This window comes from Echinops telfairi, unplaced genomic scaffold, assembly GCF_000313985.2.
Source record: "Echinops telfairi isolate 266 unplaced genomic scaffold, ASM31398v2 ScPeMD7_25;HRSCAF=90, whole genome shotgun sequence".
In the NCBI taxonomy this organism is placed as follows: domain Eukaryota; kingdom Metazoa; phylum Chordata; class Mammalia; order Afrosoricida; family Tenrecidae; genus Echinops; species Echinops telfairi.
Window position 1 is genome coordinate 19,070,630 of NW_022103922.1, and position 20,399 is coordinate 19,091,028.

Genomic DNA, 20,399 nt, shown 5'->3' on the forward strand with positions numbered 1-20,399 from the left:
CGAGGACCCAAGGGGGGCAACCGAGGAAGGTGGCGGCGAGCTGCCCACCGCCAGGGATGACACGGGACCCCCTCGACCCATAGGTTCTCATTTTATTCACATGTCCTGGGAACAGCACGGAATATTGACTGTTTTCTTCTTTTAGTTTGGGAATGTGTTTTTCTGGTTCAAGGAATAATTCTCAATAGTCTTTTCTTTTTTAAGTCCTGTGTAATTTCTAAATGACATTTTTCTTAATCAAGCCGACACCGTCAACTCCTTCTGGCCCTGGTCTTCTGAATCAACGGCGCAGAGGCGGCTGTTGCTCGGCGAGGCGGCCTGGGAAACCGGCCTGTAGATCCTGTGCCCGAAAGCGTCCGTTTCCTCAAAGGCGTAGCCAGGGGGCTCGGAGTAGGAGGCCAGGCACCTGCCCACTTCCTTCGGGGTGAAGTTGATGGAGTAGGTGGTCTGGCCTTCCAGAGGGCCCAGTACCTGGGGGCCAGACCAAGAGGGCTTACAGCTCTTGGTACTGATGGGGGGGTGGGGCACATAGTGGGCCCGCGTGGTGGTCAGGTGTTCAAAGGGCTGGGTGGAGAAGTTCATCTGGGGCGGGGGCTTCACGGGCTGGGTGCGGGTGGGGGACCACTGCTTGTAGTCGTCCTTGGTGGTGGTGGAGCCCTCGAAGCGGCCTCCCTTCTTGATCTGGAGCACGGGTCTGCAGGACTGCGCCGGGCCGCCCTTCGGGTATGTGTAGTGGGCCTGAGCTGTGGTCAGGAGCTCCATCTTCTCCTCCGGAGGGACGTAGGTGGCGGGCACTTTGGCCAAGACCTGGGGCGTTGGCCACACTTGGAACTTGTCTCTGAACTCCGTGGTGCTGAAGAAAGATGTGTCCGCTGCACAGGCCTTGGCTGGAGGCTTCAAGCTCTTGGCGGGCTCCCCGACCAGGCCCCGGAAGGAATCCTTGTGGGTGGTCTGGCTTTCGAAGGGAATGTCGCAGGGTCTGAACTTCTCAGTCTTGTGCACGAAGCGCTTCTCCACAGGGTGGGCCACGTAGTTCATCTTGTAGTTGGTCAGATCCTCCAGGGGCACGGTGCGGAGCTTGGGCACCAGCAGAGGCTTGCAGCTGCTGGTGGTCACGGGGCCCTTCACGTAGTAGTCATCCTGGTGCGTGGTTCGGTTGTCAAACTTGGTGGGGGCTGGCTGGTAGTGGTGTGGCGGACCCAGGGCCTCTCGTCTGGGTTGGTTCCATGGTAAATAATCAGCTGAAACGAAAGCCAGAGCCGTCACTCAGAAGACGCCGAGCCGTCCAACCTGTACGCAGTTCAAGGGGATCCCCCAAGGGCGCGAGGCAGTCGCTAGTGAAATGTTCTTTGGGACAATGGGAAAAACAAAGTGCACCCCCTTCCTCCCCCCACCTCGACCAAGAGCTTGTGTTTCAACACTATGGTATCTGTGGGCTTTGGTGCAGAAGAAGCTCCTAAAACCGCATGCAAGGTTGTAGAGAGCCCGCGGCTGTGAGTTTATTGCCCTTTGTTGGCTTACTGACGAGCAATGAAGCTATTTTTCACACCTTAGCCTGACCTAACAGAACTACCATACAGATGGAATGGGGGGGAGGCCCAGTTGACTTACTCCGTATCATCTATCCACAGTATTTGTAACTTCCACTGGATGACCAAGCGGAAGCAGACTAGGGTGAAGAAGGGTGTGATCTATGCCTTGGGGCAGGCATGGAGGTCAGATACACCCACCACTACCACCAGCAGCACCTTTCTTCAAAGCTGTGCATAAGGTTTTCAGGGGCTCATTCTTCTGAGTGCCAAGCCCTTTTACCTGGTCTGTTCTTAGTCTAGAAACCCCTCTGAAATCTGTTCACTTTGGGTGACCCTGCTGGCATTTGAAATATCAATGGCATAACTTCCGGTATGACAGCATCACACGAGCCACCACAGTACGACAAACCGACAGATAGTGGCGGTATGGCCAGAACGCTCCTGAGAGGTCAGAATGGCAAGACTTGGTCTCCTGTGCCTTGGACCTGTTGTCAGAAGAGACCAGTCCCTAGAGAAGGACATCGTGTTTGGTAAAGTAGAGGACGGCCCTCAAGGAGATGGGTGGACACGGTGGCTGCAGCAATCGCTCAAGCATAAGGAACACTTGTGAGGATGGCACGGGACCAAGCAGTGTTTTATTCTGCTGTGCCTAAGGTCGCTATGGGTCAAAACCGACTCGATGGCACCCAACTAAAACTACCACCAGTTCTTCACCCCGTCTCAAAGCACCATAGATCCCCGCTGTCCTTTTCCAAAGGTCAGTGGCTTTTCTCGCAGAAACACTTTGGGACTTTTTGTAGGCCTTTGGTTCAATGCCAAAGTCCTAAGGCAGATTTGTCTTGCTTGGTCCAGCTTCAGCATTGCTCTTGGGGGAGGGAGGAGGTTTTCTGAGTTCTTAACTCCACCTTTCCAGAAGTCCGGATAGCCCCCTACCCGGCCTCCAGCCACACTCTGAAGTTTGTTTTAGGTCAATACTACCACCAACCGCTTACTCAAAATTGGCCTCATTTTAATTGAAAATCTAATCTTTCTCTGAGACCCATTAATGGGTCCATCGGCATCTTGAAAACATTAGTGAGCTTTAGCAGAAACCATCTTGCTGAATATAAACCACATGTTAGCCCGCAGGCTTCAGGCCTCACCCAAGTGGGGCATCTACCTGTGCCTACACAGTGCCTACACAGTGCCGCTGGTGCTTGGAGGAAGGTAGGCCAGGGCTTTTCCGGTCCTCTTTGGTGACGGATGAAGTGTTAAGAAAACAGGTTCCTAAGCTAAAAACTGCCCCATGTGATTTCTGATCCTCAACAATAGCGTTGAAACCACATTATCCAGCCTCCTAACCCAGCATTTATTACCCAAAAAAAACAAAAGAAAAAAAAACTCCTTCCAACCCTGAAAACCTCAGCATTCCGCATGACAAACTATTTACACACCTGAAAAGCCAGCAGTAAAACCCTCCAGGACCACAGTGTCTTGTGGGTAATGGGCAAAACCCTCTCGAACGGGGATTCCGTTTAATAAATGTGTGTTTAAAAAAAAAATTTGCTGAACATCAAGCAATTAAATCCTCAAGCTTTTCCAATTGCATCGTGTTTTTGAAACAATCACAAATTACAACCGAATGCTGCCGGAGCCTGTTCCACTGGCAGCTCGCGGTCCCCAGTAAAGGTGCTGACCAGAAGAGCAGCCAGGGGAAGGGCTGCGTGCGATTGTTGTGACAGCACTGGAAGCCTACCGGTGTACTTTAAATCGAAATACACACTTGAATGACCTTGGTCTCTGGTCCCCCACCCTTTGGAAAGACATGCATGGCTGTGAAACATCAAAGCTGCTATGAAAATGCTCCTTCACAGGAGACAAATTACTTGAGAGTGGATACGCTGAGGATCGCGGGATGAAAGTCACAGGAACAGACGTCCCCAGACACCGGTGCCAGCACCCACAAGATAACAGGTTGGGTAGGGATCTGTGTATGAACCACTGCCAAGCTCTGCCACCTGGAGCCCTTGTTAAATGACAGCTGGGACCGCCGACTCCCTCAGTCCTTCACTTGACCACCTTTTCATGCCATGCCCTGTAGGAAACGCTGGGACTATAGATGTTAGCACTCAAGATGCAGGCTGAGAACCAATCAACTCCTTATGCTCAAAAAGGAGATGCCCTGGTGGTGTGGGGGTCATGAGCTGGGCTGCTGTGTTCCAATGAAACTTTATTTTGGAACACTGACATTTGAATTTCAAATCACTTTCATATGCCACAAAGTGTTTTTCTGTGTCTTTTTTTCTCCAACCATATAAAAATGGAAAGGGGAAAAAAAAAACTTTCTTATCTCGGCTGCTAGATACTAGCAGGCTGCGCTAGGCTCACCCTCGGGAAGTAGTTTGCACAGCCCTGCGCTAACGAGAAGGGGGCCTGCTGGTATATGAGCCAGCCTCAACTCAACAGCAGTGATGTTGGTTTGGGGAGTTCGGCCTAAAGGGAAGCTGCCCTGTTCCTTCCCCTACCTTTGTAAGTGGGCAGACACTCCATCCTGGTATCATGCAGGTATTTGTTGTCCGGAGGCTTGATGGGGTCCACTCGACACACGGGGTAGGGGTTATAATCTTGCTTATATGTCGTGAGCAAGTCCATGTCCTCTCCACTGGGGACAAACTGCTTGGGCTGGGGGCCCTTTACTGGTGACACCTTGTGAAACCCAAAATCTCTCCTGTAGGGAAAAAGAAAACATGTGTCATTGGGTCTCTGGCTGGGAATTAGGCTGTTTTCAATCATCTGGATTCTAAGATGTTTGGGGAGAAATCATCTTCTACACTAGCCCCGCTGCTCCCCCACCTCTATTTCTCACTTCAAGAAAGGCACCACACATTGCCGTCTCCCCCAAGTCAGACACCGGGACACTTGGCCTCCTTGGCCTCCCTCCCTGTGCTGCCCAGACAGCCCTTCACCAAGTGTAGTAAGCCCTTCCAGCGCCGCAGTTTCCTCTCTTGGTTCAAACCCTTGCCGTGTATCCTTTGGCTCATGGGGGGTGGGGTGGTGAGGGACGGGGAGCTTCCCGCTTCAGACTGCCACTGCTAATTCAATGGCCACACTGCCATCAGAATGAACAGCAAGCCTTCTCACCCCTCATTTTGAATCTTCCAGGTACAATCCAGAGTTTCTAGCATGACTTACAAGCTTTCCAGGCCCAGGCTCTGGCTTTAGGCTCCAACCTATCTCCTTCCACAACTTTCCAGGATATGGTCCCAGCTGTAGCCCAGCCTATCCCCAGCCCAACCCATCCAACTTGTCTGCAGCCACATTGAGCCACTTCTCTGCACCTTCCTTTCCCCCAGCTCGCCTCCACCGAGCTTCCAAGAGCTTCTCCTGCTAATAGGCACCTCCTTCTTCAACTTGAGCGTATGGCAAACCCAGAATGTGGAGCCAACTGAGAGGCTGAGCCTTGTCTTTCCCGGCTATCATTAAGCACCCCCATGACGCTAGGGAATATGAAAACAGGTGGGTAATAGAAGCAGGTCTGTCTTCATCGCACGAGAAGCAGTCACTTCCCCAAGCACTCTACAATGGCACAAAGGCCAAGATGGGAACGGTGGGAGCACCAGGAAATGCCCGGGAGCACCAGGCTTGGGGCTCACCTTGCTCACCACGGCATCCTCAACTGCCCAAGCCTCAGCATCAACTCTTCTAAGCAAACACCCCCCACCAGGGCTTCCCCTGTGCCCAAGAGACCACTTTTGCCTGGAACCCATCTGTCTAACTGGACGCGGGAAGGTGGCTTTGCGCGGACGGTGCTCACCAGAAGGGAAGGGGAAGGTTTCCGGACAGGAAAACATTAGGCCCAAACACCAATAAAACCTACTTCCCGGCCAAAATCTGAGCCATGCTTGAGCAGCAAAGGTAACACGCTCCACTGTAACCTGTCTTGCATGAATTATGCACATGGTTGTCAATAAACCTAAACCAGGCCCCAAAAACGCTTGGTGAGAAGGGAGGAGGGAACCAGGAACAGGCTCTGAAGGGGAAACGGGAGAGGCTTCCGCTGAACTCTTGGCAGCCCCCTCTGGGTACATGTAAGAATCTCTCCCGGCAGCAATAGCGGGGCCTTCATTGGGGGGCCCTCGATGTTGTTGGACAACAGTGGGAGGCTGAGTGACCAGAGGCATCTGGGAGCAGGGTGGGGGCTGTGTATCATTTGGGTACACAGAGAAAACATGCTAACAAGAACCCCAGGTTCGCTTCAATACATCCATGCTCCTTAGTGTGCAAGTGCCTCCATCCCAAATGGAACCGAGCCCAGCAGAGGACTCCGAGCAAACGAACGGAGGTGGCAGAGAGAAATGGAAAGGCCCCCAACACCGTGTCTGGCAGCCAGTGAACTGCAAGGAGCCTTTCTCCCCAGGCTTGGTGCCGCGAGGAGTGCTGCGGCGGGAAGGTGAGCTCTCCTCATTCCCTGGGGTGGAGTGGGGTTTGGAGGAGACCCGAGAGCACACGGGCCTGGGGCCAGTGGTGGGGACCCCAGGGATCGGCGCTCATTTCCCAGTAGGAACATCAGCCAGGAGCAGGGGCAAAGCCCAGTGGCCCGCGAGCTTGTCACAGGCAGGACTGCCCACCCAGCGACTGCTCGGAGGGGCGTCACTCCTACGGAGGGAAGTCATTTCTTCTCTGAGAGGTGGAGAGAAGGAGGGCTGCCAGGCTCTGTGACCATGGAAGCATCTTTCAGGCCTTGATCCGCTCCTTTTAAAAGCAAAGAAACACAAGGGATAAGCCAGCCTGGGTGCAGTATAGCACCGACAAAACACACAACCTTCCTCTAGTTCAGTGATTCTCAACCTTCCTAAAGCCGGGACCCTTTAATACAGTTCCTCATTCTCTGGGAACGCCCCCCCCAACCATAAAATTATTTTCGTTGCTACTTCATCACTGTCATTTTGCTACTGTTATGAATCAGCCAACCCATGAAAGGGTTGTTCGACCCTCGAAGGGGTCGCGACCCACAGGTTGAGAACCACTGCTCTAGTTCTTTCATGCTTCCTGCCCCCCCATGATCATGACCGCAGTTCTGTCTTACAAATCTGGCTGGACCAGAGCATGTCAACACACAGAATGCAGGACAGATAAACCCCTCAGGCCCAATAATGAGAGTAGCGATGCCATGAGGGGAGGGCAAAGGTAGAGAGAAGGGGGAGAGAGGCAAACCAATCCAAATGATCAAAGTACAACCCCACCCCCTCTTATGGGGGGACAAACAACAGAAATTTAGGTGAAAGGAGACAGCAGATGGTGTAAAATATGAAAATAAAAATAATTTATAAATTGTCAAGGTTCACGAGGGTGGGAGAGGGAGGGGAAAAAAGAGGAGTTGATACCAAGGGCTCAAGTGGAAAGAAAAAATTTTGGAAATGACAATGGCAACATATGTGCAAATGTGCTCGATACAATTGGCATATGGATGGTTATACGAGCTGTAAGAGCCCCAAGGACGATATTCCTGCTCAGAGCAGCCAACGCACAAAGAGGACCACAGGGCCGGCCCCACCATGAGACATGACGTCCCTCACTGACCCATAGCACAGGGGACAACACTGGAGACACTGAATGGGAATTGGACCCAATCTGACCCCACCACACTGGGGCAAAACACTAAGAGTGTGCAACAGAGCAGCAAGGGGAGCGAAGCAATGACGTCCGCGGGGAATACCAAAAATAGACTTTGGGGCCAGGGCATAGCACCCCATTAGACTCAACCAGAAAACACTCCTAAAGGTCAACAAACAGACCTAGAACTATTTATAGGCTTTTCATTTTTTTGCTTTGTTTTGGTGCTTACTATTGTCTCTGCATGTCTATCTAGATAAGATAGGTGAGATAAACAATCCAGAGGTGAGTGTGGGGGGAGGGGGAGATGAGCTGATACCAAGGGTTTACATTGAAGGAAAATGTTTGAAAATGATAATGGCAACATGTACAAATGTGTTTGACACAATGCATGTATGTATGGATTGTGAGAATAGCTTAGGAGCCCCCCATAAAGTGATTTAAATTTTTTAAGTATATATATATATATATATATATACACATACATATATATATACATATATATATTAGATTTTTAAAATATATTAAAGAAACATCCTCAAATACATGAAGACATATTTAACATAATAGTTTTTATAATAATAATAATGTCTTGATGGGTGTCACAAAGTAGCACCCATTTGTTATTACAAACCACTGCATATACCTTGAATTTTTAATATTCCAGGCTTTATGGGAATTAGTTCATAACTATAAGTTGTACCTAAGTCAGATGTCCATAGATCAAGGCCTACCTGTTTAAAGAGTACATTTTAAGTGAACATAAGGATTTATTTTGTTTCTGTATTGAGACATTGACTATAAACTTTCATTATCTACAACATAACTACAACAGCCCCAATCTCACATTCAGCTTTTAACTCTGGGCATAAATATTTCATTCAGTCCAGAAAATGCTCAAATTCAGCAGGCTTTTGGGGGTGTTTTTTTTTAAGAATTCAGGTTTCCTCCCCCCAACTATCATGATCCCAATTCTACCTTGCAAACCTTGCAAACACAGGGAATCTAGGACAGATGAACCCCTCAGGACCAGCGGTGAGAGTGGCAATACCGGGAGGGAAGGGGGTGTAGAAAGGGGGAACCGATCACAAGGATCTACATATAACCTCCTCCCTGGGGGATGAGCAACAGAAAAGTGGGTGACGGGAGACGCCGGGCAGTGTAAGATAAGATAAAATAATAATTTATAAATTATTAAGGGTTCATGAGGGAGGGGGGAGCAGGGAGGGAGGGAGAGGGGAAAGGGAAACTGAGGAGCTGACTCCAGGAACCCAAGCAGAAAGCGAATTTTGAGAATGATGAGGGCAATGAATGTATAAGTGTGCTTTATACAATTGATGTATGGATGGATTGTGATAAGAGTTGTATGAGCCCCAATAAAATGATTTAAAAAAAAAAGAATTCAGGCTCTCCCTGGAAAAAGAGGAAGGAAAAGAAAGCTAGTTAAAGATGTTAAGTTCCTTTCAGAGCAGAGAAGTGGCTGTCAAAGTTATACTGCAGGGAGGGCAAGGTTAAAGTCGGACTTAAGTGAAGGTTAAAGTGGCGTGCTGGGGAAGTCAGAACTTGGCTTCAGAAAGGTGCAAGAGGAGAGCTGGTCTAAAAGAAGAGGAGAGACACTAACTAAACCAGGGTCACGAGCCTTGAAGTCACAAACAGCAACACGGGGACCAAGCCATATTTTTTAACCTGTTTTTACTATCTCTGCATGAAAACGTAAAGCTTTGCTAGCATAGTCGAGTAATCAGGAAAATTTTAATGGAAGTCTTTTTTGTAAAAAGGAGCCTCTCCTCTTGGCCAAAGGAAATCTCTTCAACCCTGCTGTGAGGTTCACCCATCAACCATGTCCCATCTGTGGCTTCACCTGTACTTCCCTACAAGTGCCTTTCTCACGGTACTTACACGTGCCACAGCCTCTCCCATCTTTAAAGGGAAAAAGTAAGCCACAACCCTGCCTGGACTCTCCTCCTGGCTCTCTCCCTCCTCTTCGCCCTTCTAGAGAGGAAGGTCAGCCGGGGTGGACGCTGCTCCCTCATCTCTGAGAGCCTGATTCTGTTCACTCTTTGATCTGCAGCCAGGGCACCAAGTACCACATTTCCAGATCCAATCCTGGTTTCTTAGCCCTCGCATCTCACTGCATCTTCTGACTCTTTTCATAATACTCTCTCCCAGGACTTCTGTGACCCTCAGATGGATTGGTTCTCTGTCTCAATCTCCTCCATAGAGTTTTCTCTTTGTCTCTCAATGGATTCCATGTATTTCTAAATATAATTATTCTAATGCTTCCTGGGCATAAAAGGCCCCTTTCTAAGGAAACCATTTTATCATCCCAGGCAAGTTTGGGAGCCCATCCCAGTACACTGAAAATGATTCCGAGGTGAAATTTCAGAGCTTGATTCTTGCCTGCGATCCTGATCAGGTCCTGATAGCCCTCCGTACCCTTACTAAAGTGCCTAGGATTCCAAGCACACGTCCTGTGGGATTCCAGTTTCACAAAACCTATCTCCTCCCTGTACTCTTTCAACTCCTCAACCCCCACTGAAGTTGAAGCTAACATCTGTTACCACTTCATATAAACTTGGGACAAAATATGAAAACCAGTGTACCTGAAAGCACTAAAGAGCAATGAAAACAGGCAGATTCTGGAGGAGAGCGGGGCTCTTACAGGTCCCCCAGGTGATCATACGCAGACCTAATAATTCCTGGGAATCTTACTGCAGTGTACTTGTTGATTCGGATTCAGTATACCTAGGGTAGAAATGCAAATTCTCATCAGGGTGTCAAACTGGAATTAACTGGTTCAGAGCCCTGGAGGAAAGCCAATACATAGAGGAGAGGAAGGCATTAAGAAAAGGTGTCTAAACCAAAAAGTGGGTGAAGGGAGACGTCGGACAGGGCAAGATATGAAAAAACAACAATTTATAAACTATCAGGGGCTCATGAGGGAGGGGGGAGTGGGGAAGGAGGGGAAAGTTGAGGACCTAATGCCTGGGGCTTAAGTGGAGAGGAAATGTTCTGAGAATGATGAGGGCAATGAATGTACAAATGCGCTTCACACAATTGATGTGTGTATGGATTGTGATAAGAGTTGTATGAGCCCCTGATAAAATGATTTTTAAAAATTAAAAAAAGAAAAGGTGCCTATTCAACTCTCCTTTTTCTCAGTTTCTAGCCTGAAGGCAGACCCCAATCTGTGCCATACAGGCAGCTAAAATACAAATGAACTATCTCCCATCTTCGGTGCAAGACATGAAAAATAAATACTTTATAAATTGTCAAGGGTTCATAGAGGAGGGAGGGAAAAAATGAGGAGCTGATACCAAAGGCTCAAGTAGAAAGAAAATGTTTTGAAAAAGAAGATGGCAACATATGTACAGATGTGCTTGACACACGGATAGATGTATGGATTGTGAGAACAGCTGTATGAACTCCCAATAAAATAAAATTTTAAAAAATAAAGAAATAAAATTAGAAAAAGAAATCGCTCCCATCTTCCTTGACTGAAGAACCAGAGGGCCAAGTATAAGGCAAGCACAGGTGTGACAGAAAGCAGGCTCCTTCATGGCCAATGAAGCAAAATCAAAACTGTCCTGGAATTTGTAAGATTTGGGTGAAATGAAACGACAACTGGGACTGGGGAAATTAGGAATCAAAGTCCTGGAATGAGAGACTTAGAACAAGGGCAGTGATTCTTTGCAGGAGTTTAATACAGTACATTGAATTATTTTCAGGACTGTGGAGAGCAACACACAGCAGTGTGGCTCAGTGGCCGCCATCTTTGAGCTGGGCTCAAAATAAAAGGACACCCTTCAATGAGATGGACTGACATAGTGTCCGCAACAGCACGCTCTACCACAGCCACCATTGTGAGGAGGTCACCGGACCGGGCACTGTGAATCGGCATGATGCCCAAGGTCAGTCTGAGCCAGAGCAGACTCAAAGGTGCCTCACAACATAGCTAGCTCTTTAAGTCCATCCCTAACATTCTCTGAAAGTCTTCCAGTCAAAGTTGGTGCCGGGAACCTTTTCTTCCTGTCCCTAGTAATTCTCAGTTCCTGTTGCTGCACATTTCTGAGCAGAGGGGCAAAGCGTGTATTGCAAAGGAATCGTGTATAAAATTTAATGTGTGGGTTCAGGTTTGCGATGATTGTTGAATGTTCTTTGGAGAGGACACTGTTGAATTGAGTCATGTGCCCCTTGCAACGTGGATTGTAATCCCTCACCTGGGGATGCAACCTTGCTTGGAAATCGTCTTCTTGTATTAAGGTTATGAGCCATAGCAGTGGAAGATGTGTCCTAAACCTAACCACTTCTGCTTTAAAATAAAGATACATCTTGTCACACCAGACAGAGAGATAAGGGCACGCGGGGAAGGCAGCGCCCTGTGAAGACCTTGGTCAAACCAAAGCACCAAGGAAAGCTCGACCGCTAACAAAGAAGCAGCCTCCAGCCATAAACCAGGTGGGTGGGAAGCAGAGAGAGCAGCAAGATGGGAAAAGGAGAGGCCACATGGCATGGAGATCACCAAGGCACGAGGAGCTTACCCTAGACCCGACAGAGAGATTTCCCCTCGGGCTGCCACTCTACATTGGGACATCGAGCATCTTACACTGGGGTAAATGTATCTGTAAGTACCAACTAGTAAGTGGTATTTCCGGCTATAATTCCGACACTAAATACCTGTGACACTCACTCCGGTCAGTTTACCAAAGAGCCATAGCAATCAAGGAAGGAGACTGCTCCCGACTCCCTGCTCTGCCCTCAGGCAAACCCAGCAGAGCGGAGCCTGATGCGGTTTTTCTCACCCCACCTTCGTCCCCTCCCATTCCCTTTAGGATAGCCCACTAACACCATCTTGAAGGCTTATCTTCTTCAGAATGGAACCATTTTGCCCACCTTTAGGCAGCTGGCTTAGCCAACAGAAATAATGTCACAAAACGAGACTCAAGTGCTTTGCAGGGTGGTGTGCTGGAGAAGAAACGAGGCTTGAAATGCAAACCCCATTCCTAGTTGAGCCGGGTGTACCTGAACTGAAGGTGGACCCTTTCTGAGAGCATGGCCCAGGGCTGCCAGAAACAGCTTCACACTAAGGAGGGCTGGAAATCCTGAGCATTCTTGTCATGGCACCTGCTGTAAATCCCCAAGATTGATGGTAAGAGTTGCGTGCAGCTGTAATCATGCCTCATGCTGGGAGGATACCCTTTCCAGAAACCAGGTGTTTTTTGTGTCTGGGTTTAATCACCAAGCCCAGCCAAGCCCTGGGACACATGACTTTCGCATTCAGCAGGTGGCGGGCCGGAGCCAACCCCAGCCAGCCAGCCAGCCAGCCAGCCAGCCAGCCAGCCAGCCCTGGTTCGGGAAGTGCGAAGGGTGTTGTGGTCAAAGGACTCTAAGGAGCAGAGGGTGCCTGTGTAAACACGGGGCTGACCCCACTGACCTAGCAGCCCTTCAAGGGGCTCTTCGTGGGTGGAATGTAATTTTTGTTCTCAGTCCTGACACTTGGGGTTTGTTTTTTTTTAATTTTTTTTAATCATCAATTGGGATTCAACACATATACCATGTCATTCCATCGTTCAATCATGTCAAGTAGAGTTGTACAACTGCTACCGCAATCGGTTTCCAGGCATTCTCTTTCTACACGGACTCCCTGACATTGTCTCCCTTTTACCCCCCACCCACCCCCACCCTCCGAAACCCTTATTCTCCTTGCTGTCCCTGTACGTTCATCCATCCTGAAAGCATTTAACACAACTTCAAGAGGGTGACCTCCGTTGACATGGCACCTCTGAGAGACACCCTAATATGAACAAGCAAAAGCCAAACAGCACACGTCTTCGGAAGGCTCTCGTGGCCGACGACGGGGTTCTGGGGGCACGGTGGCTTGTGTGCTAGTCACCAGGTCGGCAGCATGAACTCACCAGCAGCCCCTGGGGAGCTAGCTTTCTGTCCACCAAAAGATGGGCAGCCTGGGAAACCCTCAGGGTCTGTTTCCTCTGCCCTGTCAGGTCAACGTGAGTCGGAACGGACCCGATGGCAGTAGGTTGGAGTTTGAGAACGGGCGGTTAGCACAAGCACCTGCTTCTGCAGTGGTTAGCCCTTAGCTGCTTGCCAAATCGTCGCTGGTTAGAAACTCAGCAGCCGCTGCCCAGGAGAAAGGTGTGCTAGTCTGTTTCCGTGGGGACGGATAGACTCAGAATCTCTTTGGACCCGCTCCACCCCCCATGGGTCGCTGCGCTGGAATCGCCTCAACAATGAACATGATTGTCAGCAGCCACTCTTCGACGTTCCTTTCATAGCTGCCCCCCCCCCCCACTTGGACATCTTGACATGAATGAGATTTATTTCCACGCTGGCAAGGGCACAGGGGCCTTTGGGATGGTATGTTTATTGTTGTAAGTGACACAAGGCAAGGATAATTTAGGACAGGTCAGAGGGTAAGTTTTTGTTGTGCCAAGAGCCAGCTGGAGGAGAGAGCAGTGTGGACCTCCAGAGTCTGGGAGCCTCCACGCTGGAGGGTGGCCAGAGAGGAGGTGTGTGCTCTTTCTCCCATGCGGTGGACAGCAAATAGCACTGCCTACCTTCAAATAGCTCAAAGTGTCTGTTTCTGTATTCCCAAAGCAGGACACACGCCCCAAGCATGGCAACATCTCAAGCTGTAATGCACTTCCTACTTCATAAAGGAGCACCTGTGTGCCTGTCAACTGGTACAGAGACGAGAAGATCAACACAAGTCACTCCTACACAAATCCTCCTCTGCCAACCACAAGCCTCTCACACACGTGCCTATGAACCGTCCTTTGTCCTGCCCAGGGCTTCTTAGAGCAAGTGAGAATGCTCATGAGGTCCACATCTCTCGGGTTTCAGACTGGTTGCTCTCGCGTTGCTTTCCCCATGGCAACCGTGTGAGAGTAGCACTGAGCTCCACACAAGGTTCTCAACGACTGATATTTGAGATGTAATTGCCAGCGCTTTCCTCTGAGGTGACTCAGGGTGGACTTGAGTCTCCAGCCTTTCGGTTAGCGGTCGAGTGGGTCAGCAGTTTGCACCACCCCGGGTGGTGGTCTCCACACACAGTGGTCTCCACACACCCAGAAATGAAGGATTCCGTTTATGGACAAAATTAAGACCCACCGTTAAGGTTCATATTGTTTAAAGAATCATGGATTGAGAGTGAAAGTTGCCAACTTATCATTTTTAATGGCTCATAATCTAGAAATATTACACTTAAATAATTTCAGGTAACTGCTTTAATTAAGGGCTTAGATGCAAATCAAACTGCAGACAAGGGCCTCGCTCCTCCCACTCTCAAACAGCTGCCGCCCAGTGGTTCCCACAAGCTCAGGGATCCCTGGGCTTCCATCCTCAGCCTGTGGGTCCTCCACCCATAACTCAGACATGGACTTCTGCAGCTCTGTGGGCTCAACAGAGAAACTGCCCTGAAGAAGAGATCCGGAAGCCAAGGAACCACGGAACACCAACGGAGAAAAGGCTCTCGAATGAACTAGGGTTGTTCTGCTTCACCTGAGCTCCCTGGAAACTTGGATTTAAAAATCACACAACTATGAGGCAATGGGGAAACACAATAAAGAAACACTCCCCTGTCCTGGACCCCTGTGCTGGAATGATTTACACACAGGATCCCAGCCCTTCTTCACAGTTACCATGCTCCTTAGAGATGCGGAATGACAGGGCAGGGGGGCCCCTCAGCCTCTCAAGTCTCACCTGAGGGTCAAACCAGATATTCGGACACCCTGCCCAGCTAGACTCAAAGGGGGCTCCACTCCACCAGTCTCAAGTCACATGTCACCACCTGAAGTTGCTAACCAAGTTAACCGCCAGCCGTAGGGTCTTGCAACATGTAGTGCAAGCCTGCAGTGTGCTCGCTTTCCGCACCCTCTCCACCCAGGCACTTCTGCCACTTTCTATGCTGAACCGACTGGCTCCAGAGAATTGCCCTTTGGCAGAGTAAGTTCACAGGAACTCTAGTCTTTGTTCAGATGCTCAGTGAGCACTCGCCGGGCTGGTTCTGGCTCACGTGTGGCAGAACAGAGCCACGCTCCGTCAGTTCCTCCAGCCGGCTTCTCAGAAGTGGTTGTGTCGTCCAGCCTCTGTGCCCCTGGGTGGACTCAGATCTCTAATCATTGGTTAGCAGCTTGGTGCTCCATTTGCACCACCCAGGAAATCCTTGAAGGAAGTTTAAGGAGACCCCCCATTCAGAACCCACAGTATTGTTTGCTCAGGAGTACATTCCTGTTTTGGGTCACCCCAAGGCTGCCCCAAGACCCTCTCCCAGGACTAAAGCCCCAAACCCATTGCTCAGCAGCAGCTCCTTCCCTCCCAATATTTTCCTCTCTTCATTACTTTAGTCTCCTATAACATCTCAATCGACTTACTCCCCTCATGCCGGAACAACGATGTTTTCTCTTCAAGAGGAAGTTGGGGAAAATCAGGTTAATAAAGCAAGAATTTCGTTGAGCAATGTAGTACATTCACAGCAAAGCATTAATAGGTTTTGATTCTGTATACTAATACCATATACTGTTACATCCGTGTGTACATCGTACATACATTGCTGCTGTCACCCCACGCATCGACACATGAGTAATATTTGTCCTCACCTCGACGTGGTCAGGCCTTCCATCGGCACAGCCCCTTTCTTGTACTCGAGCTTGGGCTTGAAAGACTCTCTGGGCAGGTAAGAGTAATAGAGCGGGTAGTTCTCGGTGTACTCGGAGAGAAGACATGGGTTCTCTGTCTTATCATAAATCTTGGTAGGGAGATGTGGACAGTGATGTCGCCTAAAAGAGACACATGAAAAAAATGAATAAATAATTTTAAAAAGACACACAGAGACAGGTTGGTTACCTTCTTGGGAGGAGGTTGATAATGCTCCCTCTCTCCCCCTTCCTTTAAAACGTGATCCAGAGCATAAATCCTATGGATGCCTGCCACTGAAAAGGCTTTACCTGATTCGTTTCTCTACCAGACAAGCAAGGTGGCCAGAATTAACGAGGGCCTGTGACGGCAGTGGCTTTATCATCAAAATCACCAGGATCATAAAGATCACACACAGCATGACAGCTGCCAAGTGCCACCCATGCAGCATCGGCATCGCTTGTTGGACAAGTGGAGTCTTTCCTTCCACTCCTTAATGGTAAATGCTGCACACCGCTCTCAGTGTCACCTCAGCTCCTAGGCTTTCCCTGAAACCTTCCCAAGAAGTCAGCAATTAAAGGGTAACACAGCAGGGCCTTCCAAGTCTCCAGGGCCAGGCTAGAGTTTCTCCTCACTGCCAGATTCCTAGAGCATACTGTCACCCTTGCCCACAAGCATCACAAGCACACACACACACAAAATATATATACACATATGTATATGCATGTACACAAACACGTGTGTGTGTGAGAGAGAGAGAGAGAGAGAGAAATACGATGGGCCAAGTGAAATCATTTTGCTTCATTTCATTGATCCTTTCAGTTGTCACCTTTGACGGTTACTTTTAAAAAAATCATTTTATTGGGGGCTTGTCCAACTCTTATCATAATTCATACATACATCCACTGTGTCAAGCACATTTGTACATTTGTTGCCCTCATCATTCTCAAAACACTTGCTTTCTACTTGAGCCCTTGGTATCAGCTCCCCATTTTCCCCCTTTCCTCCCCCCCCCTCACAAACCCTTGATAATTTTTAAATTATTATTATTTTGTCATGTCTTACACTGTCCAACATCTCCCTTCACCCACTTTTCTGTTGACTGTCACCCAGGGAGGGGGTTATATGTAGATCCTTGTGATCGGTTCCCCCTTTCTACTCCAGCTTCCCTCCACCCTCCCGGTATCGCCACTCTCACCACTGGCCCTGAAGGGATCATCTGACCTGGATTCCCTGTGTTTCCAGTTCCTATCTGGACCAGTGCACATCCTCTGGTCTAGCCAGATTTGTAAGGCAGAACTGGGATCATGACAGTGGGGGGGAGGAAGCATTTAGGAACTAGAGGAAAGTTATATGTTTCATCATTGCCACACTGCACCCTGACTGGCGGGTCTCCTCCCCACAACCCTCTGTAAGGGGGATGTCCAGTTGCCTACAGATGGGCTTTGGGTCCCCACTCCGCACTCCCCCTCATTCACAGTGATAAGAGTTTTTTTGTTCTTAGATAACTTTTATCTGATCCCTTCGACACCTTGTGATCACACAGGCTGGTGTGCTTCTTCCATGTGGGCTTTGTTGCTCCTCAGCTAGATGGCCGTCTGTTTATCTTATCTTCAAGCCTTTAAGACCCCAGATGCTGTATCTTTTGATAGCCGGGCACCCCTTCGGAAAAGTCTCCCCTGGCCTTCTTCTACTTCAATGATCTGATCATTATCACCTCTCTCCTCTCTCACACACAGCACACTCGAATTTTCTCTCAGACCCTTGTATCAACACCTTTGCATTGCCTGTAATTAACCGTATTTGTTGGTGAGTTTACGGTCTTACCTCGACCAAATGCAACTTTTGTCTCATCCACTGCTACAATCCAGTGTCTCATAACTCAACAGGCACATAGCACACATTCCGTGAGCATTTCCTGAATGACCGGCCCAATATACACAGTGATTACATAACCTGTATGATTCATTAACGTGTGCAGCTATGAATTGAAAGGGTAGAATTCAAATCCACCCCCACACACTTTGGGTGAAACAGCCAATGATCAATTTCCCAAATACCAGCCATTGAAAGCCCTGCGGCACACAGTTCTCTGACACACAGGGGTCGTCACCATGAATCACCGTCAACAGCAACGGAGGGTCTTTCAAAGCAGCGCGCTCCTCCTGTAACCTGCTGACATGGAGACCATTCTAACACAGACTAACAAATAGACATGATTTCAAGGACGCTCCTAAACTCGGGTTTTTCCACAGAAATCTCTTCCCTGTCTAAACAAGGTCCAAACAAAGAAACAACTGGGAAAAGAAAGAACACGAAGTGCTGACCTGGAAGGGCCCTATAGATCAGCCCGTCCTGCCTCTTCACCGTCCAGATGTGGACACTGCATCTAGTGGCTACTCAAGGTCACCCAGCTGGTCAGCGGCAGCTTCGCCCTGGGTCCCCTATCCCTCCTGAGTACTTGACTCACATTCACAAGCCCACTGGAAAGCCCAAACTCCAGGCTCTTAAAGGATTTGCAGCTCATTTTCACTTTTTCCCAGGAGCTGGGAGCTTGGGAGCTGCCGCAGGTGCTGTGTGCCGGACTGAAAGCTCGGTGCAGAAATGGAGGAAATTGCTGTGCCGAGTCACTATGACCTCCGGTAACAAACATAATCATTATATACCAAGACTGGGAGATTCCGGCGATCCAGAATATCAAAAATGAAGCAGAGCTCATCTCTGCAATCCCCACCGCCCACCCCAAAGGCCCCATAAATGAACTCCAATCACCTCTGGGGATGGGTAAAGGCCAAGGCTGCTTGTGAAGTGCATTTTGCTGAGCCACAGCAGTGGATTTATAAACTTCTTGGAGATTCATTCACTAAAAATGCATTCTTTTGACCTATACTCTAAGATGCAAAGGTATTGCCTTCATGGGACCCATGAGATGCTAAAGTGGCTCCCACGGGAAGGCTTTCACCAGGACCCGTCTGGCCCTGACTGGGGAGAAATAGGCCAGCGGCTAATTCACATGAAAAACCACCAAAGATTTCACCCAGGAGGTGAAAATATTGCTGAGAAGAGGCCGGGGCTCTATCCGGGCCTGCCAGACCTGCTTTTCAGTTAAGAATTCCCACCTGTACACAGGGGTGTGTAATGGGGCCCACTCTTCCCTGGAAAGAGAAGGGATTATCATGTGGGCTCCACCGCCACCTTAAATTCCTTGCAACTTTACGGTGAAGATTCATTTCGCTGGGGATGGAGACAGGCCAGGGATTTTTATAACAGGTCCTCTGAGACAGAGAGTGAGAGAAGAAACGTGCCAGTCCCCAGGATACCATCTCTTTCCGACTGGTAGAGAGCCAATCCTCTAACACAGTGGTTCTCAACCTTCCTAAAGCCACCACCCTTTAGTACAGTTCCTCATGTGGTGACCCCCCAACCATAAAGTTATTTCCATTGCTATTTCATCACTGTAAGTTTGCTACTGTTAAGAATCAGGCGACCCCTGTGAAAGGGTCGCTCGACCCCCAGAGGGGTCATGACCCACATGTTGAGAACCGCTGCTCTAAAGGCATAAAGAAGATGCCCTCTCCCGGCACAATCGCTGAAGACAAATGGGTGCACAAGCAAATGTGGTGAAGAAAGCGAATAGTGCCCGGCTATCAAAAGATATAGCATCTGGGGTCTTATAGGCTTGAAGGTAAACAAGCAGCCATCTGGCAGAGAAGCAACAAGCACACATGGAAGAAGCACACTGCCTGTGCGATCATGAGGTGCTGACAGGATTGAGTAACAGGCATCAGAAGACCCAAAACAAACAAACAAACATATTGCTTAGTGTTGCCATCCAGCAGAATGGACCTGCAGTGAGTGAGGACCTGAAGAAAAAGAGTGGCCAGTGGACTGATGATCCAAAGGCAAATTTTATTTCCAAAGTACAGCTTTATGTATAATGAGGCAAGGGCACATAAAGGGCATACTGTAACAATAACATTGTGAGAACATTGCTGTAAGCATAAACAATTTCTTGGGACTAATCTTATCTTAAATGCAGCTGCGTTCTCTCAGTGTGCACAGGGCATCTCAGACTGTGGGAACACATACGACCTTCATCCCAGCGCTCCGAGTTGCACAGCGTCCCCAAACAGCGTCACCAGTGAAACGCAGTGACTCTCTATAGTAAGAATGACAGGGGTTGGAGCAGAGAGCCCAAACCAATCTGTAGACAGTGGGACACCCCCTCACAGAAGGGTCACAAGGAAGGGACAAGCCAACCAGGGCGCAGTATAGCACCTATAAAACACACAATGTTCTTCTGGCTCCTTGAGGCTTCCTCACCCCCCACTATCATGACCCCAGTTCTACCTTTCATTTGGGGCTAGACCAAAGCCCCAATGTGTACAGGTACAGATAAGAGAAAAGAGCTCACGACACACAGAATCCAGGAACAGGAATGGGAGTAGCGATACCAGGAGGGTAGGGAAAAGGTGGGGAGAGGAGGTGGGGAAGGGGAAACAGATCCCAATGATCGAGAGAGAGACACACACACACACACACACACACACACACACACACGGACAAACAACAGAAACCATGGGGGAAGGGAGACAGCAGTCGGTGTAAAATATGAAAATAATA

At 49.1% G+C, this 20,399-nt stretch overlaps 1 protein-coding gene across 1 annotated transcript; it reads right to left on the minus strand.

Moving 5' to 3' along the window:
• Window positions 1–237: 237 nt before the first annotated feature.
• SAXO1 (stabilizer of axonemal microtubules 1) lies at window positions 238–16,233 on the minus strand. Its single transcript, XM_004706614.1, has 4 exons — window positions 16,088–16,233; window positions 15,740–15,919; window positions 4,037–4,239; window positions 238–1,241 (listed from the first exon to the last, which is right to left on the minus strand). Exons 1-4 carry the CDS (start codon window positions 16,231–16,233, stop codon window positions 238–240), a joined length of 1,533 nt encoding a protein of 510 aa, XP_004706671.1.
• Window positions 16,234–20,399: the final 4,166 nt, after the last annotated feature.